Source organism: Mastacembelus armatus, chromosome 17 (assembly GCF_900324485.2).
Source record: "Mastacembelus armatus chromosome 17, fMasArm1.2, whole genome shotgun sequence".
NCBI lineage: Eukaryota > Metazoa > Chordata > Actinopteri > Synbranchiformes > Mastacembelidae > Mastacembelus > Mastacembelus armatus.
In genome coordinates this window covers 11930539-11944087 of record NC_046649.1, presented here as the reverse complement: position 1 = coordinate 11944087, position 13549 = coordinate 11930539, and the positions used below count along the sequence as shown (strand labels likewise).

The 13549-nt window shown below is 38.5% G+C and overlaps 1 protein-coding gene across 3 annotated transcripts; it reads right to left on the bottom strand.

Moving 5' to 3' along the window:
- Positions 1-3491: 3491 nt before the first annotated feature.
- slc25a42 (solute carrier family 25 member 42) lies at positions 3492-12523 on the bottom strand. Of its 3 annotated transcripts, none has more exons than XM_026313654.1 (8): positions 12169-12523; positions 9735-9923; positions 9126-9237; positions 8929-8954; positions 8528-8694; positions 8313-8429; positions 7949-8100; positions 3492-7806 (listed from the first exon to the last, which is right to left on the bottom strand). In XM_026313654.1, exons 2-8 carry the CDS (start codon positions 9825-9827, stop codon positions 7481-7483), a joined length of 993 nt encoding a protein of 330 aa, XP_026169439.1. In that variant the 5' UTR covers positions 9828-9923; positions 12169-12523; the 3' UTR covers positions 3492-7480. The 3 variants fall into 3 exon arrangements, with proteins under 3 accessions (XP_026169439.1, XP_026169441.1, XP_026169440.1); XM_026313656.1 differs by having other exon boundaries at positions 9747-9923; XM_026313655.1 differs by having other exon boundaries at positions 9735-9908.
- Between the last annotated feature and the right edge of the window lie 1026 nt (positions 12524-13549).

Sequence of the window (13549 nt, the reverse complement as noted above, 5' to 3'; positions counted from 1 at the left end):
TGTTGGGACAGCGTGGGCAGGAGAAGAGCCCTGGAGAGCCCTACAGGCCTGGGAAGGCCCCTCATAATTGCTCAGTGTCTGAAACACGGCATCTATTCAGGGATGTGTATCTCTGATCCCCTCAATCATAACTAACCCTACTTCTCCTCCTCAAAGCCCACACACACCTGTACTGTCTGTGCTGTCCTTCCTTCTGCACTGCTGCAATATTAAATACTGGCATTTCACACCTATGAATCTAAAGGGATTTAAGGTTTTATAAAATAAAGAGGCATCTTGTCATTGCTGCTGATTTGTGTTCATGACTAAAGTCTGGCTGGATTAGGATTAAATATCATATCTATGGTGGTTGGATCCTTATCTGGTCATGATGGTGGAAAACCAGACAGGAAAAGTGTAACTGAAGTAAGTGTGTGTGTGTGTGTCTGTGTGTGTGTGTGTGTGTGTGTGTGTGTGCGTGCGTGCGTGTCTTCTCCCTCGGGCATAATTGCGGGGTTCGCTGCCGACAGTGTGCCCTCTTGATGCTCCAGACTTTAGAGGTCAGAGGTGGACGAGTGTAGACTCAAACACAGACAGATATTAGTAATCATGAGGAGGGAGCCCCTTCTGTATCTGCTCTCCCACCTCAGCCTCCTCTTTCTTTCTTTCCTAGTTTAGTCCAAAACTGCTGTGTCAGTACTAGGACGTGATGGGAGGAAGCTGTTATTTCAGGCAGTGGCACTGTTCCTAGTTTTAGCTGTAAAAGAGCAATTTTCATTAATCTGTGTCCCAGTTCTGTCACTAATTTCCTCCATATTCTTGTCTATTTGCAGATTGATGGCAAACTGGAAAATTGCTGATTGGCACAACATCTTCCTCAAAGAAAAGGATTTCTGGCCAAATTTGCCTGGACCAGTTTAGCAATTTTTAGCAATTTTCTGCTGTACAATCAACACAGATATTGAGCCACTAAATCTGAATCAACAAAGAGAAACATGTGACACTAGACACAGAGTTTTCTTTCGCCAGCTTTGTCTTAAAGATTTGTTTAAGCATATGTGTTTTATGGCTTGAGAATTAATATATTTGAATATTTAATATATAATTGAAGTAAATAATGTGATTTTTTTGTATATTTTTTAATGATTGTGAAGTATGGCTGTTAAATACCCTAATCAATTTAACTTCTGCATTTTACCCAGTTCTATGTTTTCAAGTGTCTTTGCTTTTACTGAAGGGCCATGTCCCATATTCTGTCAAAATGTCAAGTGGAAATATATATTTTTGCACAAGTTGTGTGTCTTTTACAGTGTATATGTGGTTAATAAAGACAACACTGAGATTGACACTGATGTGGTGGTGAATTTATTCTGTTATCAAACTAAACATATTTTGACTTTGACGCCATCACGTGCATAATTAAAGCAGGTCTAATGTGTATTGCTGCATTAGAGGAGGTGAAAATTGTAAAGCGACAGATTTTTATTTACTTAAACCCCAACACTATCTCTATTTAAATTTATTTATTTTCTATTTCTGTTTATTCCTAGTTTTAACATTCTAGCCCTTTTGGTAAATAATGTATTTTTGCTGATTTTGTTTTTTTTTTTGTTCTTTTGTTTTTTTGCATCTTAGAGCAGGAAAAAAATGGTTTACACAAATCAGAAATATTGTAAACTTTGAAAACACACCACAGGCCAGACTCCTGAAAAGCTAAATAATATGCTATCCAGGCCCTGTCCAAAAACATCATGCTTCTTTTGATGTAAGCTTCATTTTATTTATTTATTCATTTATTTATTAAAGAATGCTGAATTTCTTTTTGAAGCTTAAGTTGAAGAATGCATCCAGGCCCATATGAGGCTGCACACAGGCCTAGAATACAATGGGCTTGTAAAACCATATTTCAAAAAAAAAGAGAAGTTCTTAGGTATTTTTGAAAAAAGACAGATTTTCTGCTTCAAACATACCATTAAATATAAACAGCCTAATGTTAATGATGTTGACCAGAATTAGAAGTAGGTTAATGTTGTATTTTTAAATGACTTTTCAGTGGGTTTTGCATTAGCCTACAATTAAAACTTGTTTAAAGGGGAAATGATTACGTTTGTGATGGAAGAAACTGGAAAACCAACGTTGGTTTTGCTTCCTTTATTTCAGAGACACAGGGAGCAGCCATCATCTGAATAAATGTAAATTGGCTCTGCCTCCACCTGGCATCGTGCCAGGTATCTATAGCAACCACATCCTTCGACAGCCTCCGTCCATCCCACCCTCCTCCACTCTCTAATTAGTCCTCTGTCTTCCCCATTGCTCCTTTCTTCCAGGGGTCTTTTCTCCCATGTTCTCACAAGTCTCTGTCGGAGCTCCCAGTCCAGCTGAAGCTGGACCCCCAGTCAGATGCTCAGAGAACAGAGAGCAACATCTCTTCTAACCAAAATAAAATATGGATATTTTTTTATGTTTTCTACAAACTGTGGATACATCTGAATCGCTTTAATTAATTAGGTGTGTTTTTAATTGGATCAGCTTCTTCATTGTTCATGTGTTTCTGTGTTGCGTTCACGGTCAAGTTCAAAGCGCCAGCAGGGCCTCAGGCAGAGAAGCTGCACAGCCTGGCCCAGCTCCCAGAGCCTGCAGCCTGCACCGCCACCTACCGGCCACATGTGGAGCCACCGCCTGCGCGAAAGAGATCAATCATTCATGGGGATGGAGCGTCCTCCAGCGGCCGTAATATGTCATTGTAACAAAGACGCTTTTGTGAAATATCGGAAAACAGGAGTATTTTTTTTACATCGCCTATCATTTTAAATAATGATATGGAAATTCTTCTTTTTAATTTAATTTTTATTATTTATTTATAGGTCATTGTTTATTTTTCCCATCTATTTATTTATCAATTTCCACATTTATTTATTAAGGCCACACTTACATGTTCATTTCTATATTTATTTATTTTTTAAAAACATTTTTTACATTTAACCTATTTAAAGATTTATTTATTTACTTCCTGTTTTACCTTCAATAGACCAACGTTTTGTATTAAGGCCTAAAAGTCAGAAGGAAATAAACAAATATTCATGATAAATAGAAGAAAAGCCAAATCTATCAATCCACCTAGATAGAGATATTATGGATATATAGATATTTATAGTGTTTACTGCCTCCTATATATATTTATTTTCCCACTTCTTTATAAATTTTCGTATTGCTTTACATATTTCATTTATAACTATCTCAAATGTTTATATTTAATATTTATTACAGAAGTCATGTTTACACTATGACATCATTATAATTATGCAATGAACGTCTTGATTATTTTTCTATCATGTTATGAGTGATAAAAACAAGAAAGAGTAAATGTGGGCCCCCTCAACAGAGACTGGTCTGTGAACTGTCTGTATGGGTCACGGTGAACATCTAGAGTTTTATTCCCATGCAAAGCAGAACAGCAGAGCGCAGACAGACGGGATTCAGGTAGAGGAAAAGAGTCAAGTAATGAACATAAATTAATCTGTTGTCAACATCCAGTTTTATTTGAGAACTTGATATTTCAAAACAAATACACCACCTACAGTACAGACTGGACACATATTATGATGTTAGTATGTTTACATTCAGTTGGCACAAATCACTGAGATTTACAAAAACTGTTTTATCACTGAGGTGCTAAAACAGAATAATACAAGATGATCTGTTTCAAATACATTAGCATTGTATGTCTGCATGTTCACCCACAAACAGGGTTACAGAAATTAATTTTGCTTTCATTATAGCAAAGTTATTCAGTTAATCTAATACAAACATTTACCAGTTTGTTATTGTGTTGTGTCAGTATTCCCGCTCATTAAGTCAAAAGAAATCTTGTAAAAAACAAAATACACTTTTTTTTTTGGCATTTGATGATTGTCTTTTTTTTTCCAGTACATTGTATTCATCATGTATTTATGCATCTCCAGAGATCTATAGGAAGATCAGTGGAGTAATAATACCATTGTACCTCTTTACGTTTTTCCAGTTGAAATCCATGTAACATTAACTTATGCTTCAACTTTGAAATCATCATACATTTGTTAAAATAGTCCTAAAGTAGTTCGAATGGATTGATTGATTCTGCTAGTGAGCCAAATATCATGTATCTCACCTTAGGCATTAATACCCTGCAAGGCAGTTAATACAAAATTTACATACAAAAACTGGACCTGAAGTACTAGTACATTCATTCTCTAACAATTCCCAGCCATCAAGCTATCCTGCTGCTCCTAGAATATTTCTACTTCAGGACCAAAGCAAGGCTAGAAAATGGAAGAGACTTCACCAGTTAGAAGAAGTAGCTCAGTCATAGTAAAAATGTTACTATCCCTTGCTAGGCACTTAAGAGTCAATATTTACCCCTCACTCGGTTTTTAGGTACTGTATAATTTAAACGACACTGCACTCCTGCCAACTTCAGCTCAGAACATGTGCAGCGTCCAACCTGTTATTGATCAGATACTCCTGCGACCTAAGATAAAGACAACACATCGATCTTGTTACAAGACTAAACTTGCATCAACAGTTTCACTAACACGAGTATGCTGCAGTTTTCCACTGTCTGCCAGGTGCCACCACAATGCTACATTTCCCCTGATTCACTGTACAATAGATGAAAACGATCACAATATCCATGAGAATGAAGATGAAAGATGGATGAGAAGAAGAGTTGAATGAATGGGGATAGAACATAGCAACCTACTGAAGAGAGCAGGATATCAAATCTCAAAATGTTTTGGTACTGACCAAAATGTAACCCTAGCAGTGTTTAACAAAGTGCTGGTGCACTTGTTTATGTTTAGATAGCATTTAACAGTTCGGTTGTTTGATCTCCTTGATAAGTTGTTCTAGTAAATGGTACCAAAATTAAGGTATCACATCACCACTAGCAATGAAAAGAAATGCACTAATGTCAAAATTAATGCTTAAAAAAAAAACCTAATATACACTTAAACAATGGACAAAAATCCAGGGTTGATAGCTGATGGATAAACAAAAATATTTGCTGACAAGAGGTTTACAGTTCACTTCCATAATTAAAAAAAAAAACGTTCTGCAGGGCTTGTGTGCTGGTGAGAAGACTTGAGCACTGTTATGGGTGTTGTGGTCATAGTTATGGGCATCTGTCAGGAGATTAAATCATTTTAAGAAAAATCTATGCCAAAAGTAATCATCTGCACAGACCTAGTAGAATGATAAAAAACAAATCATTGTACTTTTTCTCTTTATCAATTAAAAGGTTTCTATTATCTTTCTCACTTTCTCTACTCCACTTGGCCCTGCACACTGCTGTTTATTTACTGATACACTGTGGGGAGCCGGGGTCTAAATATAGAAACTTCTGACACTCTTTAGGACTGTAACCCTACATCAATACATTTTAAACTTTCTCAGATATGATCAAATAAAAATTGGATATCAGTATGTGATAATTTCATGAGCATTTGATTATATGCTGAGGTAAAGGTATAATACTGAGAACGCCAAAATGTACAAAAGCATGCCTGTAACAGAGGGCTCAAATGATTTCTTTACTAGATCGTGTGCGTATTTCCAGTCAAGTCAGTCCATTAGAAAATACTGCTGCAGCTCCACATTGTAAGTCCTTTCCAACCAAAGAATTTTGTATTTCAGTGACCTCTCAGAATCTGAACTAGTGTCTTCTCAAAACGGCTGTGGATAGCAGCAAAGCCATCAAGAGACGGACTCTGTACCCGCCGTACTGACGGCACAAACGGAAGACATCTGTATACTATGCATGTCCATCACCACCTCTCAATATACTCGGGTATATCTCCCCCTTTCAATATAATCCAAAACAACATCATTAAATAAAATTACCATAGATTTAAAGCAATACATCTCGCAGTCAAAAATAATGGGACATCGTAAACTTTCCAAAGTGGTGCTTGTTTGGAGTGCAGGGTCAGTCAAAGGTTTGGACACAACTTTTCATTCAATGGCTTTTTTTCTTTGTGGTATTTTCCACTTTGTTAATGCTTATGCTAATATGCTTCATAACTGAGATACCTCAAATAACTACATTGATGGCAGTGTCTCTGCCAGCTTCTTAAGGCTCACCAACAGTGGTTTTCAGCCTTCTCCAAACTGAATCAGTGGAATTTCTTGCTTTCTTTATTTGTTTGAGACCATCAGTGGTGCTGAGCTGAGGTAGTTTTGGTTCACAGAAAACAGCCCTCTTGGTTAACTGGAGTAGTACATTTTATAGCAAGAACGGCCCAGCTAACTAGAGACAAACAACAGTCTACCATTAACACATGAAGTCAGTCAAACTTGGAAAGTTTCAACAAAGGCTTTGCTAGTAAAACTACAATTATTCAAGGCACACTTAACCAGCATAGCTACCACATCCCATTTAGTGGGAGTATCATTTGGACCACTGGATGAGAAAGTTGGCCAAAACCTTTGACTGGTACTGTATGCTAGACTGTACAGGTGTTCCTGCTGAACTGTTGAATCACCACATGATTTCAAGTTAGGAAAATTACCTCAAATTGCTTAAGAAACATTACTTGAGACTGCATGTCAGTGTGAGGTTAAACTGGAACAGTTATTTTCAGCTGGTATTCCCAAGTAAAATCCTTCTAATCACCTGTACTGATACATCAGCCCACAAAAATGTCAATTACAATGACAATATTTTAAAAAGCCCACTATATGATTGCAGTCAAAACAAGCAAAATAATATGGGCACTCTTTATAAGTTAAATCTGTTGGCATTAGTAAAATATAGATCATCTGTCTTCTCTCAGCACAGTAGCTCAACTACAAAGAACAAATAAAAATCTGTAAATTCAATCTTTTGGAGCTCCACTGCACTCAAACAAAAATCAACTATTCAGTGACAGTGACGATGCTGTTACCTCCATGCTGGGTAAGATTATTGTGCTTACATATATTAACACCACAAACATTATATAATCTTCAATTAGCTCACATCCTTTGGTATAACATTAAACCAAACTCACTCACAGCAAAGCAAAACTGAAGGAGGCATATTATTTTCTTAAATCATATGCGTCATAAAAGTCAATACCAAATTAGTGGTGATCTGCATTGCATTTGAAGCAGACACACAAGGCAGTTAGGAGACGACAGTGTGTGCGTGATCCTCTAAACTCTGACAGACAAACACACTCACAGGCCTGGTCCACAAGGGCAGGAGCATTATAATCTGTGTGTACACAAAATCACTGAGCATATTGCACTTAGATGTACATGACAAAAGTGTGTACAAGTACACGGCACCACCCTACATACCTCTTGTCTACAGAAGTCGCATTTCCCTCGTGGCACACTGATAAAGCGAGACAATACATTAATGCGGCCCACGCACCCTGAGTGTGTGTTTGCATCTAACAGGCGAAACACACTTCCCCCTTGTTTCTTTTCACAGGGTTTATGGGGATGTTATACTATCCCTACTTTCCCCTTTGCATCGCTATTATCGAGCAGTATAGCCCATTTGATTCAGCTTTCTCAGAAGAATCTGTGTAAGGTCAAAGGTAGTAAAGCTGATCCCTACTGCAATGGGACCTTTGACCCAGTTCATACTAAGACCTTTGTAGAGTCCACGGACGACCCCTTCCTCAGACACAATCTCCTTCATGGTGCCCAGGATGGTGCCGTATGTGTGACCTGTGACTCCTGCAGTCTGCATTCGCCGCCGTACCACATCTAGAGGGTAAGATGCCGACTGGCCAATGAGACCTGCACAGGCACCAAACGCCAGACGTTCATACGAGTAGGGCTGCTGGCGGCCACTGTGCTCTAGAAGGGCAGGGAAGGCATAAGTGGGATTCACAACAAGTATTTTACATGTTCAACATGAACTTTAGATGCATGCATGTAAGAAAAGAAAGAGGTTATTCAGAAATACAGATATGGAGACTTGGTAGCATTAGTGCATTACCTGCATGTAATTTTTTCAGAGTTTCATAGGTAAAGAAGCTGAGACCAGCATAGAGGACAACACCCAGCATTGTGGGAGTAAAACCTCGATACAGTGTCTTGAGGCCCTCTTCTCGAGAGATCCGCACAAATACATGCAGAATGTTACTGTACCTAAAACAGACAAAAAAAGCAAAAACAATTAGCTAAAACTGGATGAATTGTACTATAATAACAATGTTTCACATTTATCATACTCCTGGACATTGTAGCAACAATCTTATATCAATTATATCTTATGATGAATGGATGCAGTGCTGTTGTTGGTGTTAAAAGGGCCCTAATATTTCCTGAAGTTTGTGCTTTTAGCAGTTGGATGGCCTTACATTTCCTTGGGCGTTACAGCCATCCTAGCTCGCACCATGTCCAGAGGATATGTTAGCATGGCTGCTGTGGTACCAGCCATAGACCCAGCCAGTAACCTCGGAATTGGAGGCAGAGCTCTGGAACATGGAGAAAAACAAATGTACACCAAAGTTTTTCATTTTCAGGCATCAACGCTCATATCAGAACCTGAGCATTAGTATAAAATGACACTTACTTCCCCTGAAAGCCATAGTACCCTCCCAGCAGTGTCTTGTACTGCTCATGTGCACAGAACTGGATGGCAGCGTATGGGATGACTCGCACCATGGTGGCGGAGTTCCCCCTCCACAGACTAAGGAAGCCATCCTTTAGGTAAGTGCGGTAGATCAACTTGTAGGCCTCCTGTAATGCACATGAACTAATACGCTCATTCTGAATTGATGACAATCTATTTTATTCAATCTTGTTCCCATGTTATATCCTTTGAAGGTCAGACTGGAAATGAATATGTTAAAAACGTACTTTGCAAAAAATGTAAGTATATTCAAATTCTTATTAATCAGTATGTTACTTGCGGCGCATTTTAAAAAAAGAAAAAAAAAAAACAAACAAACATATTCTTTACGTCAAACCTACCTTAGCAGAGAATCTTGCTGAAGACACTGGAAAACAAGGTATATTTATTTATTCTCATTTCACTTAAACTAATCACGCATTTATGTCATAGTAGAAACAGAACTAATTAAACTGCAACATAAAGTCTAGATATAAATTGATGCCATCCATGTGGGTCATTTGTTTCCACTTTTAGGTCACCAGATCATTCAACTTGCCTTGGAAGATGATTTTAGTTCTGTCCAATGGAGCAACAGCTGTCTTGGCCACAGCTCCCGCTAAAGCCCCCGAGAAGAGCGAGTTGAGAACAGACCGAGTGTGCTTTAGTCCCTGCACAGAGATGGAGGAATCACGTTAAGAGTCACCAACACCAATACTGTAAAAACTGTGTCTTGGGGTGCTCAAATAGCTGAGTGGTTTCAGTGGGTGCAGCATGTACAAGCTCAAAGTGCCTGCACTTGACAGTTTGGGTCTGTCTATTAACATTTATCACAAATCTCCTTCCCTCTGCTCTGTCTCTGCCCCCCTCTTTCCCGTACTCCTCTCAACAACTTTCAAAATAGGTTAAAATATGGGAAAAATGAACTAAAAAAAAACTCCTTAACTGAACAAAGGAGTGTTGAGATGCTGTTGATCATTAAACCAGAGTTACATAAAGATAATGGATGACATCTGACTAACCAGCAACCTTACAAATATGAGCAGATCTTTTAGTCATTTTTGACAGTGAAAAGTCATTTACACATACAAATATCTCTCTCCCTAAACTGGGGGAGATTTTATTTGACAATTCTGAGGTAGTAAGGGTTATGTTTATGAAAGGTCACCTCATAGCTCACTTCTGACTGACTGGAAGAAGCCAGCGGCAGCACTTCTCCCTGCGTGAGTGATGCCCGTTGTTCCTGGACCCCGCTCCCCATCCCAGAGGACTACACACGGCTGTCACTGAGGGAACTCATGAGTTCAACCGCCAGAGGGACATCAGCACCAGGCACTGAGAGCTACAGAGTAGAGAGTTGGAAGGAGAAACAGGTCAATTTTAGATCACTTTTTAAAAATACATATATATAAAAAAAAAAACAGACATATTTGAGTGGCTAGGTTTCTACCCTTGTTATTCCCAGGGAGCCTGATAGCAGAGAAATCTTTTTAGTTTCGTCCCTCTTTTGCAATTCTCTGTGAACTTAAGGAATGTCACATCAGCGGGTGATGACTAACAGAGAATGGCTATATTTAAGCAAGAAACTATGAAAACAATACACACCGCTAGTAAATAACTAACCTAGAAAATAATCCAGTTGCCTTTAACCAACTCTCCAATCCACAGAATGAAGGCTATATAAAGACACTGAGTAAACAAGAGCTAAACATAAGTATACCCCCTGAAGGACAGAGTTAAGGATTTATAGGTGAAAGGTGTCTGTCTGAAAATCTTTGAAATACTAGAACCCCAACTCCTCCTTTTCTAGCATATCAGATAAGTGTCTTGCCATCACATCTAGTTTTTCACTGAGCTAATCAATGTACTGCACAAATCAGCTATTGATGCAACCTTCAACCCCCACAGGCTCAGTACACATGTTCCACAAACAATTATTGTGAAAACAACTTTAAATTACACTAACAGTTAAAAAAAATAAAAAGTTGACAAACATGTCATGAATTGTGGGAATGTGTGTATAAAGTTGTCATATTATGATTTAAAAAAAAAAAACAATTAACCTGCTAGTAATTATTAACATTCCACACAATAACAAAATATACTGACTGATTACTGACATTCAAATTTATTTTCAGTCAGTGTTTTGTTGTCAGGAATGTTATTTATGTTGCTTAGTCTTTGGAGTTGTTTCCAGGGAGATATTATCAGGTTTATATCGTAACTGTGCTCATGCTGCTCTAGAAACAATATTTTTGCAATATTCAATATAAATAATGGATGAATTGACGATCTGCCCCGCCAAACCCCAACCCCATAAGGATAAGCAGCAAAAAAAATGGATGAATGGAACGAATATAAATCTTTATGTGATTTGTTTTGCATAACAGTAAAAAAAAGCTGGTAATGTTTCAGAGCAATAAGAGGTATACCTAAGAGTAGGAGTTTACTGTGAAACAAAGCTGTGTATAGAACACTGCGAAAATTCAGAGTTCACAGAGTTCAGCAAAACTAGAGAAAAGGCTAAACAAGCAAACAGGGGGTCTTCTGAAAAGCTGGACAGTAAAATATTGGCAGCAGTACAAACAAAGCTTCAAGCCAGACATTCAACAAGCTTAGATCCCATTTTCACCTCACCCACTATCCTTAATCACATGCCATCTCTCACTGCTCCCTACAGCCTCCTTCCTCATGCATATTATTTTACAGTTCCTTGTCCCTGACTGACCAGCTATGTCTGTTCAGTTGCCTCAGGCCTGGCTGTGCCTGCAAGATTTCCCCCACTAGCCATCTATGACACATACCCTATTCCCATGCTACACACACACACACACACACACACACACACACACACACACACACACACACACACACAACAGGAGAGTTGTCCCTGTAAAAACTGCGTCCTGGGTCAAAACACAGCAGTGTTTCCTTGTGTGCTGAGAAACTTCTGAGACCAAGTTGTCCTTTCATCTGTGATAACTAATGACCAAGAGTAAAATACCCGTGTATCAGAAAAATACAGTTTCAGAAAGTGTCAAGATATAAACCAAGAACTGCCTGGAAAAAAAAAACAGTAAATGCAAGGACAAGAACAGCTCATACAGTTAATGTCAAAAGAATAATAATACAAAAATCCTTATAATTATGCTATATTTCACTAAGCTGTTTTAGTTTTCCGCATAATGTTAGAAAATAATAGTAAAGACTAAATTTTAAAGTTTCGTCAGTCTAATTATAAACAGCAAATTTTTACATGTGGTTTTGATGCTTAACAAACTATCTGACTGACGTTATGACTATGTTTGATCAGTCATCAGACTGAACTGGGATTTTTAAAGTTTATGGTGCTGTATTGTATTATGAGAGGTGTTCAAGGTGTGTGTTAAGCAGTAATATATCATATGCAACTACTTTTCTGACATGATTGGTATGAACATTGACATTGAATAACACATAACCAATTGACATTGAATAACCACAAACAAGTCTCCAGTATTAGCTACTACAGAAATTTATATTTATTCATTAAACAACCAATACTCTGACGCGCCCACTAGTCCTGCCGAAATATACACAGTTACCAAAATAAGATTTCTTACCTTATAACTGTGACACCAGCCTGAGGATTTGTGATATTTTGACCGTCTCTCACTCGGTGTGTTATTTTGAGCCGCTAGCAAGCAGTTTCTAAGTTATGGCTAAATAGCAGCTTAAGTAACGTTAGCTAGCTGTTAGCCTGCAGCTACACTAACGATAATGTTACTCTCTCCGACAAAAATATTAACAGTAAACCGGAGTTTGTTAATAAGCCTGATGATATTGAAGGCACTGTCTTCCAAACACTTCTCAGACTCAGCCCAGCACTGGCTTTGACAGACTGTGCACGCTGCTGTGTTTCTGTCGTTACTACTGCTGTCAGTGAACGTTAGCTCAACAACACTGAGGCTTGACAAGGACGAGTACAGCGGCATTGTGGGATATGAAGTCCCAGAGAGGTGGGGGGGCAGGCTCGGATAGGTCGGTTAGAGGGGCGTGACCAGGAAACATTCTTGATAGTTTTCTCTTTTCCAGGGTTGTTTTAAAAAAAACTAGCGACTAAAGTAAATTCAGCCTCATTCCTACCAGATACTGTCTGATGACTATTCATACACAGCCACACAGCAAGAGCTGTGAAGCATCAAAGTGAGTTTTATCATGATCATGTCAACATTGGAATTTGAAAATAACGGATATCCAACTACTCCCCCACCGCTATTCTTCTTCTACTTGTTTTATTGGCGGGTGCCGTTTGAGTGAGTTCTGTAGGTGTTACAGCTGATGTTCTGTACACTGTCACCTGCCGCATCGGAGGCCAATGTACCAAACATCAATTACACCCAGTGGGATTTTTTTTTAATGGAAAGATTAAAAATACAGGGGAAATGCAGGAAAATGTGTAAACGGGATGATAGCGGGATAGAATGGTTAACAGGTGTGTTTACACACCGTCAATTGGTCTCAACCAGACTGGCTGACAGTCACTGGGCTGGAATAATTCGGTGACTAATCCCCAGTATCCTTCCAGTACATCCACACAGCCCAAAAGGAAACACAACAATACCAACAAGAGCAACCGGTTCTGCCCACAACGAGAAAACGAAACTGCCCGTTCTTTTACAGGTGAACTAAGGCTCATGTTAGTGAATGAGTAACAGTAATAGCTAAATTGTGGAGTTGTATCTTCAGTTGTCCACCAGATGTCACTGTTTTTAGTTAGAGTGAAGCCTTGAAGCTGTGAATCTCTTTCGACACAATTAGAAGGAAAAGAGCTTCATCAGCCTTCACCTGCCCATCACTAGTGACTATACAAAGGCATTTGTATAATTCCTGCATGTCAGTAAAATCAATGGACAAGCACATTAAAGACTTCAGGATTTATTTTAAGGATGACAGAATGAGCTTCTTTTGTCTTAATAAAAGATGGAGTTAAACTGTTCAGTT